At 38.9% G+C, this 24,860-nt stretch overlaps 4 protein-coding genes across 4 annotated transcripts in view; 1 reads left to right on the plus strand and 3 right to left on the minus strand.

Moving 5' to 3' along the window:
• The first annotated feature begins 383 nt into the window (after positions 1–383).
• Positions 384–2,510, plus strand: pou4f3 (POU class 4 homeobox 3). Its single transcript, XM_084730360.1, has 2 exons — positions 384–634; positions 1,001–2,510. The coding sequence occupies exons 1-2, from the start codon at positions 515–517 to the stop codon at positions 1,937–1,939; spliced, it is 1,059 nt and encodes a 352-aa protein (XP_084586486.1). The 5' UTR covers positions 384–514; the 3' UTR covers positions 1,940–2,510.
• Positions 2,511–13,019: 10,509 nt separating this feature from the next.
• Positions 13,020–14,982, minus strand: LOC146319280 (uncharacterized). The gene is made up of 4 exons (XM_084729877.1): positions 14,607–14,982; positions 14,404–14,457; positions 13,528–13,638; positions 13,020–13,345 (listed from the first exon to the last, which is right to left on the minus strand). Exons 1-4 carry the CDS (start codon positions 14,844–14,846, stop codon positions 13,229–13,231), a joined length of 522 nt encoding a protein of 173 aa, XP_084586003.1. The 5' UTR covers positions 14,847–14,982; the 3' UTR covers positions 13,020–13,228.
• A 5,156-nt stretch (positions 14,983–20,138) lies between these two features.
• On the minus strand, positions 20,139–22,627 carry LOC146319281 (uncharacterized). The gene is made up of 4 exons (XM_084729878.1): positions 22,151–22,627; positions 21,958–22,011; positions 21,041–21,154; positions 20,139–20,861 (listed from the first exon to the last, which is right to left on the minus strand). Exons 1-4 carry the CDS (start codon positions 22,295–22,297, stop codon positions 20,742–20,744), a joined length of 435 nt encoding a protein of 144 aa, XP_084586004.1. The 5' UTR covers positions 22,298–22,627; the 3' UTR covers positions 20,139–20,741.
• Positions 22,628–22,678: 51 nt separating this feature from the next.
• The window catches only part of rad50 (RAD50 homolog, double strand break repair protein), a 31,860-nt gene continuing 29,678 nt past the window's right edge, over positions 22,679–24,860 (minus strand). The window contains exon 27 of the mRNA XM_084729879.1: positions 22,679–23,474. Coding sequence (XP_084586005.1) covers positions 23,288–23,474 — 187 coding nt within the window. The 3' untranslated portion in view covers positions 22,679–23,287. The remainder of the gene's footprint in view (positions 23,475–24,860) is intronic.

Raw genomic sequence — 24,860 nt, forward strand, 5'->3', positions numbered from 1 at the left:
CATGAATTTTACTTTTTATCTCATAATTCTGCCTTTCTAATATCTTAATTTCAACTTTTTACCACCTTTACCTCATTATTATGATTTACCATAGGGGTTTTTTTTTTCTTTTACTGGCGGAAATAGGCTTCCAGAAGAATCCTACAGTAGCAATAAAACTTCCAAAAATACTACGTGAAGTCATGACAACGATCTCATCAATGAACCACGTTTAATTAGAAAATTATAGTGACTGGTTGGGTTTTTTGACGCTTGCGCAAAGAGGACCACATTTTGCAACTTGTAAGTTGAGCAGAGGAGCAGGTGGGAGGGTTGGAGGAGGAGGGAAGCTGAAAGAAGAGGAGGAGGATGAGGAGGGGAGGAAGAGGGGCAGAAGAGAGGCACGCCGGGAGGCGCAGCCGATGTGAACAGCTCAGTCTGGTGAAGGAGAGCAGAGGAGCTCTGTGGCTGCCGTCCGCTCCCCGGCTTTCATGTCAGGGGCCACACTGCCTGCGAGGTGCTTGCAGGGAGGAGGATGATGACCATGAACGGCAAGCAGCATTTCTCCATGCACCCGGCTCTGCATGAGCCCAAGTATCCCGGCCTGCACTCAGGCTCGGAGGGCATGCGCAGAGTCTGTCTGCCCGCCCCGCAGGTACGTTCAGGTCGGGGGAGAGAGGATGGCTGTGGAGGATTAGTGGGTGAGAGGAGGGGAAAATATCACGCTGGAAATGTCTGTAAAGTTGATTTGACAGGACTTTGTTCTATCCGCTATCTCCCCCTCTCCCTCTCCTCTGTCTGTGTTCCCCCCTCTCCCCCTCCCAACACCCCCTCCTCCCCCCTCTCACACATGTCTATTCAAGCAATGCTCTTGCTTTCATATTAATTTTTATGACCTGCGCTTTGAGGAGGGTTCTCTTCTCTCCTCGGCGCTGCTTGCCTTTGGAAAATGTTTTTTAGATCCTGAGAGCTGCCTGACAGAATTCCCCACTGACTCCAGTATGCGCACTCTTGCTTGCAGCTGCAGGGCAATATATTCGGAGGCTTTGATGAGAGCCTGTTGGCACGGGCAGAGGCTCTGGCGGCTGCTGACAGCATTGTCTCTCACGGCAAGAGTCACCCGTTCAAACCAGACGTGACTTACCATACCATGAGCAGTGTCCCCTGCACCTCAGCCTCCTCTTCTTCCTCCACCACCGTGCCCATCTCCCACGTCCCCTCCACCATCGCCTCCCACCATCACCACCACCACCACCTGGGACAGACCCTGGAGGCCGGGGACCTCCTGGACCACCTCTCCACCAGCCTGGCCGTGACCGGGATGGGCGCCCCGGAGCCTCCCGGGATGACCACGCCGGCGCACCATCACCAGCACCCTCACCACCACCTGCAGACCATGGGGCAGCTGCACCAGGCGATGGCCACCATGGCCCACCCTCACTCCCTGTCGGTGCACAGCGGCATGGCGTGCGTCAACGACGTGGAGTCGGATCCCCGGGAGCTGGAAGCGTTCGCCGAGCGCTTCAAGCAGAGGAGGATCAAACTCGGGGTGACCCAGGCGGACGTCGGGTCTGCGCTGGCCAACCTCAAGATCCCCGGAGTGGGCTCCTTGAGCCAGAGCACCATCTGCAGGTTCGAGTCCCTCACCCTGTCCCACAACAACATGATCGCGCTCAAGCCGGTCCTCCAGGCCTGGCTGGAGGAGGCGGAGGCTGCGTACCGGGAGAAAAGCAGCAAGCCGGACCTTTTCAACGGGAACGAGAGGAAAAGAAAGCGCACGTCCATCGCCGCGCCGGAGAAGCGCTCTTTGGAGGCGTACTTTGCCATCCAGCCGCGGCCCTCCTCGGAAAAAATCGCGGCCATCGCTGAAAAACTGGACCTGAAAAAGAACGTGGTTCGAGTGTGGTTTTGCAACCAGCGGCAAAAACAGAAACGAATGAAATACTCTGCGGTGCACTGAAGTTTTCACACATCATGAATAAAATAGCCTACTACATTTTTGATCGAGTGATTAATAATAGCCTAAGTAGCCTAACTAACAGGGATTTATTATCAACAGCTCCTCACGTCTCATCTTGGATTATATCTCCAAAAAGACTTTTCAGTTCGTGTCACTCACTCCTCTTCGTTGTTGCACTTTTTTCTTCTTGATTTTGTCATTAATATGGGACTGATAATTGATTGTGTTATTTGTCTGTGAGGAGACTTATTTTGATGTTGTTGACCATGTATCTTGCACACACTAAACCCTGACAGTTCGTCACATTCAGGGATATTAACTCACTTTTTTTTTTTTTTTTTTTTTTTACTTTTGAACCATGAAATGGAGTTTGGAGGCGACATTTATGGGCTGACGAAGAGAAAAATTGTGATTTCGTGAAAAGAGAGGTGTATTTTCTTTTTAAATGTTTGAAATCAAAATTGATTCTCCATATCACTGGCTCACATGTGCAGACGTACACTATCTTAAACTGTTTTCACTTATTTTATTTTTTTTTTTAAATATAAATTCCAATTAATGTGAGTTTAATGATGATCATTTTACGCACAAATATGAATGATTACCGTAATACTTTCACCAGGTATGACACACTTGAGTCTGTTTGAATTATTTAGAAAATGGAAATGACACATTCGTCATATATGAGGCACATCCGTGTGGCTTGCTTTGGCTGCTGCTATATTTTAGTATTTTGATGTGAACATGTTTTGGAGCATTACTACAGGTGGGCTATATATTTATTATATAGTAGCCCAGATATATACAGTGTATAGGCCTATACATCACCTAATTTAAGTATTTATTTTTTCCTCACTCTTTATTTCACTTGAAAAAAAATGTGTGAAGTTTAAACTTAATAAATTATTGGTTATTTTGTAAAAAATTCTCGAAGCAGCGACTTTATTTTTGTGGTTTATTATTTTAATCAAGGCCTATAAAAATTGTTCAACTATAGACTTTAAAAAAAAAATCAGATGAGTTGTTTTTTCTCACTTTATTTTCTATTTATCAAATGGGCGATTAAAAACAACAACAACAACAAAAACTTTGTTTGTTTTATGGCAACTCGCCCGACTGTTTTATTTATGAATTCCCAAACCTCTGCTGGGATTAAATATGTATTGTCGTACATGATATAAGCGCCACAGAAAATAAAAGGGCCTCCATTTTCACAGTAATTTTCACACCGCGGCGCGCAGACTGCGCGTCCTGTCTACACGCCGCTAATGGCCCCTTCCTTCCCGCCTCCCCTCTACAGTCTAATTAGTGCAGTTTTTTAATTATGGATGCCCTCATGTCACCGGGTTATGTCGTGCATGCCATGGGGTTTGAAATTATTAAGTAATGACGATGCAATATTAATTATATATTGGTATAAAACGAAGTAATGTGGATGAGTAGAAGGGAGTAGAAGTCTGACTGGGAACTCTGGGTGACTCTGGGGAGAGACGAAGTGGAGACACAACAGGTTAACCGAGGAAAGAGGGAAATTAAAGGGTTTTTTTTTTCTTTCTCGTTTGAATAAGTGAGTATTCCCCCTTTATTATGTTATATTATGCATTTAATTTTTTAATATATTATTTTTTATGTCATTTTTATTTTATTTAGTATGGATTGGGAGACGGTTTATTTTTATTATTATTTCACACAGGCCAACTACGCTATGGACCTTTTTCACGGCAGCCATGTTAATTTGAATTAATAGGGTAAACACAATTATATTAATTAACATGCTGTTTCACATTGTGCAGCAGAGCTTTTTCATTGAACAAACATGCACAGTGGCAGCAGCCTGACTCTGTTTGACCTGCATGTAACGGAATCTTAATTAGTCTCATTGTTTACGCAACCATTTCATGTCAAAATGGCTGCCGTAAAAATGTCTACTATCGTTGAAAATGAATGTGATTTTTCATTGCATCTTAAGTCTTTTCTTACTCGAGGCCCACTTTGCAAAAAAAAAAAAAAAACCCTCTTTATTCTCTGCGTAATATCCGGCCACTTTCTCCGAGTATTAACATTTTTTAACTAATTAAAAATGAATAAATAAAATAAAATAAAATAAAAAGCTTCCACAGTCAACATGACCCGCGGTTGTGTGATTTTCCCACTGAGACTGTCGGCGGGTTGCTGTCAGCCAGGGGATCGATACTTTGCAATTACACGGAAACGTTTGTGGCTCTTATTAATAATTCTCTTTCATTCTGAGAGGTGATTAATACGATAAGTAATGACGTCAAATATGATTTTGTGAGTGTGTGTGTGTGCGTGTGTGTGTGTGAGGGGAAGATAAAAACGTTAATTGTTGGGCCTATTTCTAAAACTGTGTCAGATTTTATTCCGGACATATTTATCTGAGTTTCGTCTTAAAAAATATTATCGAGCAGTCTAAGAATGACAACGATGAGGCCTTTACATGTTGTTGTTGAATGAAGTGTTTCTGACGTAAATGTGATGTTAAAAAAAAAAAAAAAAGGAGCGCCGTCGCCGTGTGTGAATAATTGATCTTTGTAATACCCCGTATTGATATCATAACGCACTCGCTGTGTGGTAAGTTGAGCTGAAGGCGGCATGTGGCGACTGAGGGCACTTCAATTATTCAGCAGCAGCTGAAAGGTATATTGCGTTTTCTCGTGCAATAATGGAGGTGTGCGGGACCAATTTGTTTGCATTTTTTTAAAATATGAAACCTCGTTTTGAATGAAACTTTATGCAAATTAATTTAAAGGGTTAAAAATATATGAATAACCAGAATTAAAGAGCTAAAGAGACTGATGTTTGAGAGATTAAAAAGAGATAATAAAGAAACAAAAATAAAAAGAGAGAGAGAGCTTGAGAGAAAGAGAGGAGGGGTGTGAGAGAAATAGAGAAGTGTGTGTTTGCTTGAGATGTTTTCATGCAGGGAAGACCATTTTTGACAGAATGAGGCTCCATTTAATTGCTGGAGTATGCATGCACATACATACACACGCACACACACACACACATACAGGGTGGCTGTCATCCTTGGGAGCAGAGTAAGGGAATGTGAGGGGAGGGGCAGGAGCCCCCAAACACCCCAAACTCAATAATTCATCCACTGCCAGCAGCAACAAATGTGACCAGAGTGAAGGGAGACAGCTACCTCTGCGCTCTCTATTAGTCACCTTCTATTATCATCAGGAGCCCAACCAGCACAGGACCAACCTACTGCTCAAGTCTGCACACACACACACACACACACACACACACACACACACACACACACACACACACACACACACACACACATACCTGTGTGACACACAGATACACACACACACAGATTGTGTTACTCTCTGGAAACTTGAGGCCAGGGTGATGGATGTCTTTTAAAAGGTATAGAGAGCAGGAGATGCCGTCCATCTGCAGCTCCTGTTTCCTTCTCCTTTCTCTGCAAACTGGTGTGTGAATGCACATCATGTGTGTTTCTATTCAGTTAATGTCAGACAAGCTTTCACTCACTCACTACTTTATATTTCTACTTTGCCAAACTGCTGAATTTACCTGTAACTTTGCAGATTAAGATCTTAAAAACCAAAGTGGTGCTTAAGCCTTTTGGCCCAAAGTACCATTTTTTCTATTTTTCTATTTTAGGTTTTAAATTTCATCCATGGCATCAATTCTCAATGATCAGTGTGTTGTAATGCCTGACAATTGCATCTGAGTTCTTAATCATCTTCTCTACAATGTGCTACTCCATTTATTTTTCTATATTAAAATGCTGCTCACACTTATTGTATCAGTAATAATTATCCAGATGGGTTAATATAACTCTGGTAGAGGGCGCCTGTACTTTAACTTTCATACCAAGATTTTTTTCCCCAACTTTTTTAAAATCTTAAGCGCAGTTGAACTTTTAGAACCTGACCAATACTGGATTTTTTGGGACAGTGTAAAAAAACTTCAATATCAATATATTGGACAATATTGCAATGAAATATGGTTATCAAACATATGTGGCAGGTGGGTTATTTTACAGCTTAACAATAAACATTATTGTCCAAAATTACATCAGTGCACTGAAATAGTAAACTTTAACTTGTATTAATATTTTAAATATCTATAAATTAAGAAAAATACAAATTAGACATACAAATATATATTAAATTTGAATGAAGAAAAGTGAAAGAAATATTCATAAAATGTTTCCTATAAAGCTAACAACTAAATTAAAACAATCTGCAATATACTCTGTTTTCTTTTATATACTGGACAACATGTTCAGCATTACTGATATAAACTGCTATAACTGTGACAGGCCAATATCAGGCGATCGATACATCTATCTGACTCTACTTGTAATGGAGTATTTTTATAGGGTAGTATTACTTTATATTAAATATTTATATTTGTATTAAATATGGTGACTATTTTCAAGGGACAATGCAACAAGCAATAAGGACAGTTTGGCATGACAGTGTCATATAGTGTTGAAACATTCAGTCAGTTATTGGTCATTATTATTGACAGAAAATTGATCACAAGTGTAAGATTTATGGGGATTTAATGGCAGAATATGGCAGAAATGGAATATAATTTTCCTTAGTATGTTTTCATTAGTGTATAATCTCCTGAAAATAAGAACAGCTGTGTTTTCACTGACTTAGAATAGAGGTGGTCAAATTAATTCCTATGAAAGGCCAAAAATTAATCCTGAGGGATGAGTCATAGGCCAAAAATAAATGTACTGTATTTCATTTGAAAAAGAAAATTTCACAATAATTAAAACACTCTACTCTTCAATCGGCTAATCTTATTTGTAGAGATGATTTTCAGAAATATGCTTTGTATTGTGAGCATAAATTTTAAAGGAAAGACACCTTTCTGACATAAAGTTCATAAGGAGAATAAAAGCATGAACTTGTCAAATGCCATGATGAGCTAAAACAAAGGGAACATGGGCCAAAAGTGGTGAGATGAGGTGTTTGCAATCTACAAGGTCATTGCAAGATGCCACTAATTTTCACTGGTACTTTAAACCAAATAAACAACATACAATGGAATGGGAACGAAATAACAAAATTAGCGTTAAACTGCAATGAAGTTGCCTAAAGTACTCTCGGTAACTAAAATAAGTTTTTGACTTTTCCTCACCGCCTTCTGAACTAAGTGACTCTGAAGTAAAACCTTAGCCCATGTCGCTTTTACGTACATATTATCAAAGAAGACAAATCAATTATTTACTGATTTTAAAGAAGATGCATCTGTGTTCTGAAATATCAGCACCCTCCTCTTCACACAACGTAATTAATCTGATATTTCACAAAGCATCGGCTCCACAGAGAGACCAGCGAACTTCTGAGAAACATTTAAAGTCTCATAGTCTGTGTGAGGTCAAGCTGTCTGACTAACTAACACACCATGCATTATGCAGAGACTATTGAGATGTTCACACACACATGAAGAGATGTGAGCTCAGGGAGAGAGAAGGGTTGGATCCTTCTTATAGATATTAGATTAGGTTAACTTGTGTGGTCTATGTTGCAGTTTAGCAGTCTATTATTTCATTCTGGTATTTTCTTTACTGTGGAAGTTTTTTGTTTGAAATCCAAAAATACGAAATAAAAGCGTGGAGTTGAAAGGACAAAAGGAGGGGCTCTATATTAGAGACACTCACAGAAACTCACTTATAGGCACTTGTTTAATTCATTCAGCAGGCCTGAAGAACAGTATTATACACCCCATTCATTATTCAAGTCCTCTCCATTATCAAAGTGCCCAGAGAAATAAGATTAACCCAGCCAGAAATAACTCACTGTGGCGTGATTTTTTTTCTACAAAGCACTTAGCTGGCCGGGTGCAGGTCTGCACACAAACTCAGATTAGAGTATATGAACATATAATCACCATACAGTCTGCTGAACATAATAATCCTCTCCAAGAAAATGTAGCTGGAGTGGAGCGAGACGAGGGAAGCGGGGGAGAAAGGAAGAGGAGAGGAAGGAAAGAATTGTTAGAGGGGGGCATGAGTGGAAGGGAGGAAGGGAGTCAGAAAGAGAGGATGAAAGTAAGAGATGAAGAAAAAGCAGGGAAGAAATGAAGGAAGTAGAATAGGAAGGAGAAGAAAGAAAGATAGAAAGAAAGAAACAGACTAAATCCCTGATGGTCGACATGTCTGTCATCCTGACTGTCTGGATTTAGTTCTTTTCATTTCCAACTTGATCATGTCAAGGTGAGTGTGTCCCTGCCGGCCCGAGCGGTCTGACACTAAACTCCTGTGACAGCAGGAGCACCCAGAGGACCCACAGCCAAGAGGAGAGGAGGTAGGAGGAGGCTACACCCTCCTGCACAGGAGGGACTTCATCCAATCCAAAGTCATGTCCATTTACGCTTCATGTTAATTAGCTCTTCACTCTGTCTGGTTTGAATACCAGATATTACAGCCTGGCTTTTACATCATGTACAAAAGAGTGATGGAATCACCTTTTTTTTTTAAATAGATAAACATCCTGAGAGATTCTTCTTTTTGTTTCATTTACAAAAATGTAGATGCACCCTTGGTGTGTTGCTGCCACCTACTGTTAAAGATCACTGATCCACAACAACTACAATATAATTAAAAAAAAAAACCTTTTTACACGGCTTTGTTGAATACTTGATTCTGATTTCTGCTTCTTCTGTATAACAGACTGCTGCTATGAACATAGTTCTGATCACAGACTCTGGAGGAACAGTAACGTCATTTCAAGTAAATATTTGATAGCAAATTATTCATTTTTTTTAAAGTAAGTCGTGATATGCAGCATAATGTAGAGGTCCTGCACCACACTGTCGGGGCTGATTTCGCAGTATTGACCTGCTCGCTGTACATCATCCCTTGTGTTACACATTAAAGGCTGACAGGTCACTACTCTATTTTTAAGGGCAACAAACATAATCAAGTAATGAAAATATAATACTAAGTTTATCATAATTACAACACATCAACAATTCAACAGAATAAACGTACGTTGCTGTGACTGATCAGTTTTTTGCCATTTCCTTTTCACTGCAGACTTCCCTATGAATAAGACATGAACATCATGAATACCTCAGAAATCATGATGACTGAAATACCTTTGTTGTTGCACTAATTGAGGCATTTTTTCTTGCACTGAGACACTGTTAATTCTTGTATATTACTGATAGTTTATGATGTACTTCATGAATGAATTCATGCTTTTTCATGCATGAAGTCACGTATGAATTCATGATAAATCATGCACCCACATCTTAAAGTGTTTCCTGTAATCCTGCTGTGAACAAAAGGGCAACCTCAATTCCAGAAAAGTTGGGATGTTGCGTAAAACATAAATAGAAACAGAATGTAAGGATTAAAAAAAAAATCTATATTCAACTGAATACGGTACAAAGACAAGATATTTATTGTTCAAACTGACTAACTTTATTGTTTTGTTGTAAATATACACTCATTCTGACTTTGATGCTTGTAACATGTTCCAAAAAAGTTTGGACAGGAGGTTTGGACAGGTTTACTGCTGTGACACATCACCTTTTCTTTTAACAACAGTAAGTGTTTGGGAACTGAGGACACATTGTTTAAGTTTTGAAAGTGAAATTCCTTCCTATTCTTGTTTGATATTAGACTTCAGGTTGTCAAAAGTCCGAGCTCTCCACTGTCCTATTTTTCACTTTATAATGCACCACACATTTTCAACGGGAGACAGATCTGGACTGCAGGCAGGTCGGTCTGGTACCTAAACTCTCCTACTTTGAAGCCACGCCGTTGCAACACGTGCAGAATGTGTCGTGGGATTGTCTAGCTGAAATAAGCAGGGGTGTCTCTGAAAAAGACATCGTATGACAGTGTATGTTGCGCCAAAACCCGTATGCACTCCACAACTTTCCCAGTGTTTTGTTCCCATAGCCTAACTTTTTTGAAATGTGTTGCAGACATTAAATTCAGAATGAGCGTCTTCACAAAAAACAATAACATTTATCAATTTGAACATTCAATATCTTGTCTTTGTGCTGTATTCATTTGAATAGAAGCATTCACAAATCATTGCATTGTTTTTTTATATATATATACATTTACACAACGTCTCAAATTTGTTGGAATGGAGTCATGTATGAGTCATAATTTGTCAAAACATATCTGCTCACAGTACTGTGTGCTTTCTCTATTTCTGATAGTGTTGAGGGTGAAAACATGTAAACAAGGAAGTAAAAGGCAGCTCGGTGTTGACACGCTCCGCCACCCCAGACCCGTACGCTGACTGAGGGCACACAGGAAAATAACAATTGCAGCGCTACTATCTTCCTCTCCCTCTCTCTCCCTCCACGGGGCTGAGCTTTTGAAGACAGACATGAAAACTGAGCCAGGCCACAGTGGGGCCCCTGAAGGAGGTCCCCTGGCAGATGCAGCCACCCGCCCCTCCCCTCGTCTGCTCCCACTGGCCCCAGGCCCTGAAGACAGCCCCGAGGCTAATCGACCAGGAACACAATAAAGAAGCAGCCAGCGCTGAACTGAGCGCATATGTCTGTGTGTGTACAGATCAAGAGGCAGAGCACAACAAAATGATATTTTTCAAGCCACTCGAAGTACACGAGATGATCCTGATCAGCTTGGTCTTTCCCACACCTTTAGAGATTTATGTTTATGATGCTGGTCAGTGACAACACTCACAGTGAGCAGTTCACAGCATGACTCCTGCTGGATCCCATCAGATCAGGTAGAGGAACAAAGCTGGTGTGATACGGGTGAATATCGGGTCAGGTTATATCGCCTTGGGGTGATTCAAGCTCATCTGCATACTTTCAAATGTTCCCACATGGGGTTTGGCTTGGTAGCCATGATAACAGGTCTAAACAAATCTTATATCATCCTTTAATGAGGCTACATGATACTACTGATAATGCAGATCCCTTTGAATTACTTCATTACAAAACATAACTATTGAATTTTTTAGGTCGACCTATTAAAAATCCATTGCCATCAATCTATCTGACATTTTCTAAATAATAATCACGCTACTAATAAAATTGTTTGTCAGGGTTTGCCAAAAAATCAATTTGCAGGACTGCAGAGAGGACTGATGTACTGCTACTTTTTTAAAACCAAAATGTATTCATCATTTCATAAAATATGATGCATTTTCATTCATCAAATTTCCAGTATACATTCTTCTCTATGACAAATTTGCAAGAGCAACCATTATATTTCTGGAAATGGGCATATTTTGATTATATTGACATGGAAATACAGTATAATTTAGACATTATTTATTCCTTACATGTCTCCTGCATTTAATGTTTGAGGTGGTGTTATGTTTTGTTGTATGCTTAGTCACAAGTTAGACACAATTCACTTCAATCACGGCAGGTTCACGTATGGATCTTGAATTCTATTCATTTTGTCATAGACACCAGTGTTACCACAAAATTATTTGTGTATCTGTTTGTGATTTGTATCCTCTCCAAAACATAACAGGTTCTTCCTTTGTCCATGCGACAACCCTGCCACCAGGTTTTATGAAAATTGAGCTGGTAGGTCTTCTTCCAGCACTTTTTTTTTTTTTTTACCAGTCTATATGCAGTGTATAACCCACTGAGCATGCAGGTTTTTCTTTTCAGTACATACTAACTGATCAGAGACTTTATCTGTCCTTTGAAGTCCTTCAATAAAAGCATAGGAGGGAAGGTTACACAAAGTATTGGGAATATTCCAACAGTTCTATAAAAAGCACTGTTGAAAACGAGAGTGATTCTCTTTATTTAGTAATGAGGGAGCTACGGTTCAGTAGCGCACATACACACAGCTGAACGCCACACAGAGACCCAACCACCACCAAGAGCAAGCCTCCCCATAGCTCTCACATTGCATCAAGTCACTGAGTGACGGGTACATTGTCTAAGGCAAGGGGGAAAAGAGTGGTGAAAAATGTTTCTCTCAGAGAGCTCCTCAGTCAGTCAGGGAACCGGCCCACCACAGCGAGGCAGAGAGCATCTACACAAATGTATTTCTGAGGCGCACCGATTGGTTGAGTGCACTCCACGAAAACAGGGTTCTTCAGGAGTTCTTTGGGGGCTGAATGATTTACAGAATCATTAATATTTGAGCAATCATTTGAACTTTTAAACGTTTCTGCATTGGTATTTTCTGCACACACGGTCCTATTGCTCACATGACAACAGGCCTGGGGAGTAATGGATAACATGTAATGGGATTACATAATCAGGATACAAGAAGAGTAACTGTATGACATTACAGTTCCAAAAAAAAGGTGTAATCAGATTACAGTTACATTTAGTAAAAATACTCTTACATTATTATTTAGCAGGATTACGATTTTAAAATCCATTTTAAAATAAAGAACAAGACACTACCATGTGCAGTGTGCACACATTACAACACTTCACAAGTCTCGAGTCACACAACTCCAGTGAGAAATGCTTCTCTGGGTGAAAATTTCAACATTATTTTGTCTTTAAATCAAAAAGGTGAACATTTAAATTAAATAAACACAACTCCAACTACTATTTAAAAAATATTTTGGGATTGTAGGTGGTGATGTAAAAAGAGAAGCTTCAGACCATCAGTTACTTTAAGTTTGAGTGTCAAGTATGAAAAGCAACTCAGCAAAGAACATTTAAATATGAATAACTACAGCTATTAATCTAAACATGTATTTGTAATAATTTGTAGTAGCAGGAAGGAAAAGGAAGGAATATCTGGACAAATAATTAATAAATCTAACAATCATAAAATATTACATTAGGCTAAATGAGACTACAGTTTTTAACAGGTAATCAGTACTTGGAATACATTTTTAAAGTAACCCTCCCAACCCTGGGAGAAAGTAGCAGACCGACTCAGCGCTCGTAGAATATATTGGCTTTAGTTTTGTATCTTGGGAGGAAGTGGATATGAGTTGTCCATCTTTATTTTAGTCAATGGTTCAAAAACCGTACTAATCACAAAAACAAATGTTTAGTCAGATGCATTTTGGTAATATTCAAATGACTCAGCACAAAGCGTTTCCATTAATTTTTTTATAGATTTATTTTTCTGCAAACATGCAACAATTTTAATACTGATAAGATTGATAAATATGTCAGTCAAATATATTAAACATCATAGATTAATAAGTTATATTAAATTCAGTTAAAAAACAGTAAAGAACAAGCAAATGTATTCGATAGCATTGAAACGAGACCACAACTTCAGTGTTACAATGCAAATATCCAGTTTTCTTCTCGGGTCTTGGTTTTGCTCAGTTGCTACTATTTTTTGGCACCAATGAGGTTTCCATGCTGGACACAGAGCTTGACATTTTCTAAAAGTGTGGATACTTGAGCACTAACACCCGTACTGGTCATCCCCTGTAGTGCCTTTGTACACTGTAGAAAAAGAAAGATGAAAATCAGGGCAGACATTCAAAAAATGTTCTTCCACTTTCATTCCACATCATTTAATTTGTTTTCACCTGTCTAAAGAAAGAGTCTGGTACTCTTTAACTACTTGGTACTCTTTTTAGTATTGCAATTTTTTGCCACATTTGTCAGAAGAAACCAGTTCTTACATTTCTGTCCTCGTTGTACTTCCTCAGGGTTCTCTCAAACTTCTTGCCCGTCTGTCCACAGAAGTCTTCGCTGTTAAGCAGGATATCGTGCACTTTGCAGAAGAACTTATCCTGTAGCATAAACATAAGCAAGAGTGTATTAGTTTTTAAAAATAAAACAAGCAAAGACACCACAGCAAAAACACATGCTACTAAAATCTCCAAACTAGACCTGTAGATATATGGTTTTACTACAGGTACGCACAAAAATGTATTGGGGAGAATACATCATCATGACTACAGCAGTCCAAAAAGATTTTATGGATTTTATATATTATCTTAATTCAAGTTATAAAACAATAAATCATTTCTCATAAATCAGACAGAAAAACAGGCAGCTTTAGTGGGCTCCTTTGCAAAAGATATTATTACCCTCTGGTTACTGTGTTACATGCTCCGTTGCGGATCAGAAAATGTGTAGACTAACACAAACACACAGGACACTGACTGTCCAGGGTTATATATCTGTATTTTAGACTAAATATCCAACTATTATTGTTTTTAGGCCAAATACAACATAAGTTATAATAAGAAATGTTGTAGTATTCTCTGTCAAAATTACTGGCAGTGTAAACACCTTGAAATGACATTTTAAACAGACATTGTTTCTTTTTCTGTGTATTCTTAAAAAAATACTTAAAAAATACAGCATACAGATTTGGGTTCGAGGCTAGTCGGTAATTTTCCATCTGAGTGGGGTTCTGCGGTTCTAAAATCTGGGCTACAACTCATCCAAGTACAAAATACCAGTGCTACTTCATAACTAACATAACAGTTAAACTTCTTTTAACAAACAGCCCAGCACATGAACTACAACCAAGAAAACACTCTCCTTACCCCACATTTGTTCCAGCTCTCGGTCAGATGTGTTACATCCTCCACAAAGAAATCCTGCAGCACATATTAGAATAATGAAATAAATTAGTACTTCAGAGAGTTTCTTTTACATTAAATGTTTTTTTAAAAAAAAAATAATGCATCAATAAATAAAAGACATTACAAAGCAGAAAAACAGTTGTGTCTGTCAGCTGAGTTCTTACCTCAGTTTGAGATTGACTGCAGGTTTCGGCCAGCTCATACATCAAGTTTAGCGATTCCTGAATAATACGCTTGTGAGGGTGACGAGCACTGACCACAGCTGGACTGAGCAGCAGAGTCACAGCAGAAAACAGAAGAAGCATCCTCATCTCCATTGCACCCGCTCGTTCGTTGTTGACCTCTTGAAGACGCTCGTTCAAGAAGCTCTTGAATGCTTGTTCTGAGGTCTTGGCTGAGAACATTTATACTGACTTGGCCCACGCCTATGCCGCATTTTCCACTCATTACAAAAACAATGCTGTGTAAGATAAGATATGACTGATTATGGTGTGGTTGGTGAGCAGCTTCACCAAAACTGATGAATGTTTCTCTGAAGTCAGTATATGGGGCAGCTACCACAAAAGTCTCCTCATAAGCAATCACTTACTGACAGCAGAGATTGACAGATATTATAGTCGGGGTGTTTCACAAGTAATTTAACGATACAACATGAGTTTACAAAGAAACTGGGATTTTTTTATTACAGCATTATTTCCTGTATTTTGGTATAAAACATCTTTCTTTTTTTGGTTTGGTTTATAGTGCAGCGTGTTTATTAAGGTGCTGTGTCTGCAAATCTATAACTGCACATAGCTTCCTTGGCTGGTTATTTCTTCAGTGACAGTGAAGAGACACTTTGTGTTAGAGGAGGCTCTGGCTGCTGTCCTGTTGTCGTCTGTGGACGAGGAGGAGATCTCCGCCACAGACAAAGGTACTGAGGACACATCAGGGGGAGGCTTCACCTGAAATTCATCCAGATGAGTCTTCCAGCTTCAGCTGAAGTGAGGACTGCTTGGAGATCCAAAAATGGGAAGGTGATCTGGGCCCCAACCGCTAAAGAGACACTGCGGTATGTGCCACCCCCCTGACCTCAGGGCCCACACATTAAAAGGCGCTTCTTTCTTGAGGAGTTGGGGAAATTCCTAGTTGCCCCACTGATGGCCCAAAGACGCAGCATGCCCGGTACACCAGCAGCAGCCATACTGGTGGAACAGGCCCAAGGCAAAGAATGAGAGGAAAGGGAAGAGCCAGCAGCAGAGGCTGCGCCTTTGAAGAGCTGTGGGCAGTGCACATTTTGCATGAGACAGAGAAAAGTCTGGACCCAGTGTGCAAAGTGCAGCAAGTATGCATGCAAAGTACACAAGACAGTGATCTGCAGCTCCTGCACCAATAAGTGAACTCTCTCACTGACACACTGACACACACACACACACACACACACACACACACACACACACACACAAATTGTTTCATATTTTGCGTTTTTGTCAATAAATAAATTTGGCAATATACTCCCAAAATGGCATTAAAGTGTTAAAATTATTTTAGAAATATGTGTAAATTTAATAGTTATGATCAGTATTGAAGTTGGTGAAAAAATTTAATATATTGAAAGTGAAAAAAAATGCATAAGGGATAAAAGGTGGCATATTTTGTAATAAACTCACACTGCTCAAAAAAATAATTATGCATTCAAATCAATGTTGTAGTCAATTATTGACATATCCAAAGATGTAATACTCCCTCCACCCCCAAAATAAATCCAGTTTGCAATTAGTATATGGAAAATATTTCATATTTTGTGTTTTTCTTTTTAAATAATTGTGGTTTTATAGTCACAAAATGGCATTAAAGGGTTAAAATTATTTAAGAAATACATGTAAATTCAATAGTTATGCTCAGGACTGAAGTTGGTCAAAAGATTTAAAGCAGTGAAAGTGAAAAAAAAATATTCATGTATAATATTTTTTTATTTTATAATACTTTTTAGGAACTGAGCATTTTTTGCACGAAGGGTAAAACCAAGTCTTGCTTCATTATAAACAACAGTCCAAAATAAAATGAAACAAAAAGAAATAACTTAAACATGCAGTATTTAGTGAAACATGGATTTTTAAATGAAGAAAAGAAAAATGTAGAAAGATGATCATTTACAAATAATCATGCAGTTTAATCAGCATCTTTATATGCCACTTATTATCTTGGCAACATAGACCTGCTCCCTGGCATGGATTTTAATCTTAGATCTTTTACTTCAGCTCATGAAAAAGTGACAGCATTTAACTGCGTAACCTCAACTTCATGCCGACTTCCTTTTACGCCACGAAAATAGATGCACTATCCCTCTGACGGGTCACTTGACCCTTCTTTTCTCCCCCTCTCTGTCCTTTGCTTTGCATACCCAGTTGCCTTCGTGTGCCTACCTGGCAGGCTTATTTTATTTTTTCAGGATCCCCAGAACCTGTGCTTTTAATCTGAAACACTCACTGTCAATCAGTTTGTTCCATATCTAATTATTTTATAGAATGGAGAACCACATGAGGTTTTATGCGAGTTAAACATGTATGTTGTTGTTGTTTACATATTTCCTGACTACTACCAGCACCTCTACATATTCTGCAAATCAATTTTTACTGAACAGACTAAATCTGTGTTGTGCTGATACATAACAAAGACATACACTGATAGGAAATGTATCAGTGAAGCTAACCCGGTGTTGCCTTCCTGGGTACTAAGAAGCATTTTTATCTTTTGTGTTGCTGAAAATCTTTATGTGGTTTGAAAGCAGAAGAGTGACAGCAGTATAACTACGAGTGCTATTTCAGAGGCTCTTGATATGTTGATAGACAAGCAAAAAGACAGAGAGAGCCGAACACTCATTATCAATCCATCTGACCTCTAGCTTACTTACATAGTTGCATATGTGAGAGACTTCACGCTTTGCAACCTCCAATATCATGCATATTAAACTTCAAAGACAAACTAGAATTACCACCATGTCCATCCACATTTACCTAATATATGTAGTATAGACCTAAAAAGAATTTAAGAAAATGTATCAAGTGTTATTTTCTGGCAAAATGGAGGATCTCCTTGTCTCCTCTACTCGCTTCTTCTCCTCACGTCTTAGCTCCACCCAGCGAGGACATGAAAGAGAGATGCGAGGACGGAGGAGACGAAGTTGTGAAATGAAAAATCCTCGTTTCCTTTTAGCATCGGTCTGAAGTGACAACAGTTACTGATGAAGAGCTGATAACAGCTGATAACAGCCGTATCAGCTGTTAGACTTGATTGGCACGAATGTCCTCAAAAACACTTATGTAAGAACAATTTCAACACCTGATAGCATTCATTTAGATCTGTAAATTGTTTAAAATAGTGGATTATTAGTATTATTCTTTCTGATGTTGACTTTAATCATAATTTAATATTCCTTTTAAATCTTCTAATTTATATCAGTGACAGATCAGTGCTGTTTGTTTACCTAGACTATTTATTTACTTGCATTGTTGTTATCTGCACAATAATACACACACAGCTGTGTAAGAATGTGCTGATTTTATTGTGAAATTAAAAAAGCCAAACTGCTGCCTTGTGTGATGCCACAACTCTGCAATGAAACTTATGAAGTGTTGTGGACACATGATGGCGCATTATATCACATCTCATCTTGTGACTGTCTTTTATTTTATTATCTGGACGTTTGTGCTATGTTTACAGAAATTTTACACATGTGTTCCTGTGGTGTTGCGTTCACAAGAATGGGAAAAAAAAACGGATTGGACCTTTGGCCACCAAAATCTAATCACTTCATCCTCAAGTCCAAGTGGATGTTTGCACCATGTTTGATGAATTCCCTCACGGTACATATGGACAACCCAAAAACATTGTCTCCAGCCATGGTTGTCACCCACGAGGAGGCAGAGAGTCTTTGGACTATGGTTGACATTATGTGCTGCTGCACAGGCACAAGTGGATCATGATCAAAAGTTGAATCAACAAATTATTTTTGAGATCCAATATTCCAATCCAGGACTCAAGGGAATATCAAGGAACACTATTTAGGAACTCATCAGCTATCATCTGATGCAAATATCTGTTTATTAGATATTACAGCGACATAAACCCTACAAAAACTTAGATAATTAAACGTACTGACTACAACATAAGAATTTGTGACTACTGATACAGATTAAGCTATAGTTCAGCTGCACTGATAATCTGGAAACACTCTCAGAGAGCTCTTTACTGAGTCCTAGCTTATTGATTTTGGAAACCTCAACTCTGAGCAAGAAAGAGAAAAACATTATCTTACTGAGGAGGTGTTGTTGACCCCGTTGCTAGGTATGAGTCATTCTTTAAGAAAATGTGATTGGGTGATCCAAAAAAGGAAAAAAACATGCACTCTTAGCCATAATGGGCATAGAAAGGACAGACAAATCAAAAGATTTCATTAAGATATAATGTAATTATGAATACTATTTAAGAAAACCCTTTTGAATAAACTTTTTTCTAAACACATTACATATTAGAACATAGTTGCTGAAAACATTTTAAAACACTGAGAATTATGTAGTTCTGAAACATGACTCAGTGACATGCCGGAGCCATGGTCCCCCTATACTATGTAAGCCACACGAAGCGACACACCAACGACACGACACGGTCAGTTACAAACATACCTCAGCGACTCTCTCTGTCCAAATCAGTCTACCTGCTTACTTCAGCTCACTTCAGTTGCAACAACTTGAAACAGAAGAAAAAAATACCACCCTGTCACCGTCCTCTGGCTCTGGTGGCTCAAACAAGGCTGGACGTGTCCAATGAAGCTGCTAGACCGAGCCTCCGTGTTTCAGGTCGTATTGGTATTTGACACTGTGACAGTGGAGCGGACACGCCCCCAGCGTTTCAGAACGGAGAAGCAGCTCATTTTTTCATGACTTGAGACAAAATTTTACATACTTACTTTATATATATTCTTTTAATTATACAAATTTGGCTGACAAACTCAGAACAAACATTTTTTTTTTGGTTTTAAAAGATCTTTAAAAGTAGCTCACAGACAGTTTGAAAACACAGGCCTACTTGCGCAGCAGCCTGTTCAAATGCTGATAGTTGTTGAATGTGTTTGTTCACATTCATTAAGCACGATGATTTTACTACTTTAGTAATTTTAGCATTTGATATTAATGGGGGAATCTGTGTCCCTGAATGCCCTTTTGTGAAGCCGCAAAGTGTGAACAGTCTTACTGCATTACGGTGGACATTTATCTGCCGTATCTAGTTTTATTTCTTTTGTAAAACACGAGACACATGAGATAAATCACAAACATCTCTGCACGATCTAATGTGTAGTGTTTCAGTAACTCGCTGTCATTCAGAATATTTCCTTCTCTACTCTACCACACTGTCTGAAACTCTGAAGACTGTTAAAACTCCTGCTCCCTACTCCCAACAGTTTTTCACCTTTAGGAGCACTTTTAAGGGCTACAATGCTGCGTAAGTAACTTGTATCTCTACCAGGATCTACTCTTAACTTTAAAGGGAAATCCTTAGAAAACATCACAATTATTTCTACTAAGAAGCTTTGGGAATATGGCCCCCTGCAGATTAAATGCTTCAACACATTGTAATCCTTTGTTGCACTAGATAACAATGAATGAGAACTTTAATGAACATCCCATCCTGCACAAAGAACTTCCATAGACACACCATTCAAAGGTAAAAAGATTTATTTTTCTGTAAACACAAACAATGCTGTATGATAGGATTACAATAAATATATGATTCAAGTATATAAGAGAGCCATAATTTATTAACTTAAATACAATGAAAAAAATAAATATGTAGATGCATTTGATAGTGCTCAGATCTGGGTGGCAGCACCTTCCATGTTTTCTTTTCTAGTTGGAGAGCTGCTTGAGCCCAGACCTGAGCCCATGGATCCTTTCTGAAGTCACTTCAGTGACCACTGTGATGCTTAACAACAGCTAAAAAATAAAAATAAAAAAATTATATTGTTTGTGGTATTGAACTGTGCTGGCTGTGTGTTGTGCCTAGGGACTGCAGACAAGAATTTGCTTTAAGATAACTCAATACAATACAATCTTTGTAATCACTCCTGAATAAAAACGATCAACAACATGACAAAGAAAGAACGAACATTTTAGCGACTTATTTTACCTGTTAAACTACAAACCAACCAATTACAATGTTTTTGAAATGTAACAATTAAATTCCTTTAGAAAAAAAAAAAAAAAAAACGCTCAAAGACACACGTGATCCACCGACAGTTGGGTCGCAGGTCTGGGGAGCATTCAGCGGGTACCGCTGAGGTTCACGTTCTTGCTACACTGGATGAGGTGGTCCATGAGGACGGGTATTGGGCTTTGGACGCCAGGATGTGTCACGTTGTGTAGAATTTCTGTGCAGTTTTTCTGAAAGACAAGAAAACACATTGGTTCACCACACAACCTTTCATTAACGTTCCTCTATATTTCCCTGCATTTGTTTTGTGTGTGTGCGTGGTACTCAAGGCTGGTGTGTGAGACTCAAAACTTTTCTAACAGATTTGACATTCTCACTTAGTAAATGCGATGTTAAATGGAACTCTTACATTTTTGGCCTTGATATACATCCTCAAGTTCCTCACAAGTTCATTCTCCTGGTTGTTTTTCCCAAATTTTTCATGTTGATGCAGGATATGGTGCACTTTGCAGAAGAACTTATCCTGTGTGGGATACAAGAGAGAACACGTTAGCCTTTAAAAATAAGACAGACGCACACGTATGTAAAAATGCGCACAATGGACATTGCTACTTTTATTGCGATTTGTCTTCTGAAGTTACTGTGTTTGGTCCCTATCAGAAAACAGGTCACTGCTTGTTTGCTATTAACTCCTGTAACAGGCCAACCACTTAGTGATTAACTTTTTTATCAAAGGAAGAGCTGAAGCTGATGAAATGTTTGCCATCTTATTTTGCTAAGAATTCTATTAATACTGATCAAAATACACATTTTGATACAATTCAAAGGGCTACAGAGTTAACATGTTCTGGTTGAGACACATCTGATAGCAATATCATTTCAGGAATTTTTTACACCAGGAAGTGAAATGAGGGAGATGAGGATCTAGCTAACCCTTTTTATGCCTGATTGAGTCATGCTTTTTGTAAAAATCTGAAGGAGATGATGGAAATCTGGGACAAGTTTAATGGGCCGATATATTAAATATATATATATATATATTTAAAAACAAAGGTACCTATGTAATCGGCAGGTATTGTTAATTTTTTGTTTTTTGGGGTTTTTTTCACCCAAAAAATTAGAGTGTAGGTTTTAATTTTTTTTTTTTTGGCGCAGGACATGATTTGTCCCAATTCTCAAGAACGGTTGAGATAAAAGACTAACACAAATGTAAGTCACAAAATGCTGATCTCACTGTCCAACCACAATGTTAGTGCGTTCACTTTGCTAAACATTAGCACTGTAACTACAAGCAACGATGTTTTAAAGGCATAATACTCATCTCACCTGACATCCGTGTCCGCCCTCAGCCAGGTGTGTCACATCTTCCACAAAGAATTCCTGCAGCACGATAGAAAAATTAGATAATTTATTACTTCAGGCATCAAAGGTTTTGACAAGATAATGCACCAATTAACTGTTGCAAAGATAACAAGATAACAAGCAAGAAAATAGATATGCTTATCAGATGAGTTCTTACCTCAGTGACAGTTTTGTTGTATTTCTCAGCCAGCTCAATTATACTCTCTAGGTTTGTGACAGGGTTATGAGGCACAGCAGCTGGACTGACCACAGCTGGACTGACCAACAGTACCACAGCAGATACCAGAAGAAGCATCATCTTCATGATACAAGCTTGTTTGGCTCTTGACCTCTGGAAGACGCTTTTTCAATAAGCCCTTGAATTGATCAGTCAGATCGTCGGCTTGTTCTGAAGTTGTTCCCTGAGAACACAAGATTTATACTCTTGCTTTGCCCACGCCTCTGCATTACGTTTTTCCCCTCATTACCAAAAAAGAAAAAAAAAAAGAAAAAAAAATTGCAGTGAGAGCGCAGTGCGTACGAGAGATAAGATTTGTTTGATTTAGCTGTGGTTGATGACAAACTTCATCAAAAGTGAGTGATGTTTCTCTGAAGAAGATCTTGGGATCGGTTAGGGTTGGTTGTCACACAAGTAAAAAAAAAAAAAAAAAAAAGGAACTCCAGTGAGAAGAGATAATCCCTCATATCCTTCACAAGAAATTTAATGACACAACATTATGAGCTCACAAAGTGGAGAAAATGGAAATACAACTGCAAACTGCAAGCAGAACAGAACCTTCTGTTGTCATCATATGACTGATGAACACTTTGAAAAGACCAAACACCAGTGCAAGTCTCAAAAGAACGAAGACGTTCTCCATAGAATGGACAGCTGTGATTTGAACCATAACTTTTAGCGTTGGTTTGTCTTTAAGAGATTTGTTTTGTAATGTCACTTTCACCTTGTACTTTCTTTACCTGGTGCTTTTTTACTGAAGAATTACTTTAAAAGGGAACATTATCGACACAGTATGCCTCCAAAGAGTTTCTGAAAATTTCTTTACAGGTGGTTGAAGAAAAAGAGACAAAAACAGGACAGACAAGTATTGAGCAGATCAGTTAACTTTTCATCTAGTCAACAGAAAGAGTGACTTAAAAGTGCATTGTTGTCCCGCTTCAAAAAGCTCAGAAATATTGTATAAAACCTTGTTTTTTTCCAACGAAATCAACTGAACACTGACTTTACCAGACTGGAATGAAGAGGACCAAAGATTATTGTGCATTTCCGAAGGAGTTTAAATAGTCATTTGTCTGCTCAGTGCAGGTAGGATGAGAGAGAGGTGATGCTGCACTTTGTGATCTCAGAGTTCTGGTCCTGGTTCTTACGGATGCGGTAGAAGTGCTCGATGTAGCTGGACCGCCCCAGCAGCTCCACAAAGTCCTCGTCGTGGGTGATGATCAGCAGCTGGAAGTTACGCTGGCGAGAGCGACTCTTAATGATCCTGGGGAGAGCGACGGACAAGACATTTTTTAGCACTAGCATACACTATATTTAGAATATTTTCACTGCTTGCTCACACTTTTGCCATCAGACAGCCTTTTCCAATGCAAAACTGCTGTTATATAAGTCAAATATTGCTGTATTTCACTTAACCAGACTCCTTTGGCAAAACCAGTCATTTTGCCTTGTGGAAGATGGGAGTTGTTGGTCTACCGCTGCCTAAATCTGATAGTTTGTTGGTGTTTTTGTGTGACTTTGGTGAATCTGACCTAACGTTTCAAAAAATAGTAGTCAATTAATAACACAAATGGATTGACCAATCAAGGCAGCAGTAACCCAGCAACTGTCGTGCTATGTGAGGTAAAAAGCTGATTTTGCCTAAAGAGTTTGGCTGAGTGAGAGAGAGAAATATTTAACTAATAAAAAAGTGGTTTCCCTTCTGAAAAAGTTGTCTGATGACAAGGCAAAGAGGTTAAAATATTCTAAATATAGCACACAATTAAACTGATACTGATTTTTTTTTTTTGTTTTGTCTGTGGCTAAAATGTGTTTCTGGCCCTGTCCACAGCAGTCCATTGCTTAACTTCCTACACCAGTAATCCTGCTACTCCTCCAAACTGGGGGTGTGGCAACTGCCATCTATTGTAGGTAACACACTGACTATGGATAAGTACCTCATACACCCTCACAAATCATTCAAACTATCCCTTTAAGTATAGAGACCAGGTTCTGACTGAGTGGGGGCTGCTGCAGAAGGCTTGCATTTACCTTGTATCAATATGTAAATGCTACACAAGCTTTGAGATTGCGGAGCAAATTATTGCTGCAGTGATAACTTTTCAGGGTGTAACAGTTTTACGTTGTCTTAGACTTCCTGGTTTGTATTTCATGTTCTCACTAGTGTCTATAGCAACATGTCCACATCAAAGCAGCCCCTTGCACTTTGCTGGTGCAGAGCATCTTCGCCTTTTACACTGCACAAAAAAGCCCACTTCAACTCACTAATGTCTGACTTTTTTCTTCAATTGGAAAAAGTACAATTTGCATTCAGTCCCGGGTGAAATGACTCTGCAGTAGTCACGGGTATTTATCATCTCTGATCAGCAGTAATGTACAGACAACACGAGGACTGACACGCTATTTATGTGCATTTTTGGCAGAGGCAATGAAGGCTTTTAGCATCTTTTGCTCCTTTTTCTTTCACATGTGCTGCAGTTTGACTCAGTGCTGCAGCACAGCAGTTTGCAGTCGCTTGAAAGTGCATATTTATTGATGAAGCGCTTGTATTTAGTTAAGCTGCTGAACAGTGAATTAACATTTGACTTCATACACATTTTTCACAATAAAAGTCCCCTATTATTTTGTTAACTAAATACTTCTATTATGA

The sequence above is a fragment of the Lutjanus erythropterus genome, chromosome 11 (genome assembly GCF_056507025.1).
Source record: "Lutjanus erythropterus isolate fLutEry1 chromosome 11, fLutEry1.hap2, whole genome shotgun sequence".
Lineage (NCBI taxonomy): Eukaryota > Metazoa > Chordata > Actinopteri > Lutjaniformes > Lutjanidae > Lutjanus > Lutjanus erythropterus.

What these genes read in the sequence shown, in the direction of transcription:
- pou4f3 (XM_084730360.1), top strand. Translation starts at nt 515, where the DNA reads ATGATGACCATGAACGGCAAGCAGCATTTCTCCATGCACCCGGCTCTG. An exon ending in TCTGTCTGCCCGCCCCGCAG is followed by an intron (nt 635 to 1,000) that starts GTACGTTCAGGT and finishes TCTTGCTTGCAG; the next exon opens with CTGCAGGGCAATATATTCGG.
- LOC146319280 (XM_084729877.1), bottom strand. Translation starts at nt 14,846, where the DNA reads ATGTTCTCAGCCAAGACCTCAGAACAAGCATTCAAGAGCTTCTTGAAC. An exon ending in GCAGTCAATCTCAAACTGAG is followed by an intron (nt 14,458 to 14,606) that starts GTAAGAACTCAG and finishes TATGTGCTGCAG; the next exon opens with GATTTCTTTGTGGAGGATGT. An exon ending in AGTACAACGAGGACAGAAAT is followed by an intron (nt 13,346 to 13,527) that starts GTAAGAACTGGT and finishes CTTTTTCTACAG; the next exon opens with TGTACAAAGGCACTACAGGG.
- LOC146319281 (XM_084729878.1), bottom strand. Translation starts at nt 22,297, where the DNA reads ATGAAGATGATGCTTCTTCTGGTATCTGCTGTGGTACTGTTGGTCAGT. An exon ending in AGGGCGGACACGGATGTCAG is followed by an intron (nt 21,155 to 21,957) that starts GTGAGATGAGTA and finishes TATCCCACACAG; the next exon opens with GATAAGTTCTTCTGCAAAGT. An exon ending in TGTATATCAAGGCCAAAAAT is followed by an intron (nt 20,862 to 21,040) that starts GTAAGAGTTCCA and finishes CTTGTCTTTCAG; the next exon opens with AAAAACTGCACAGAAATTCT.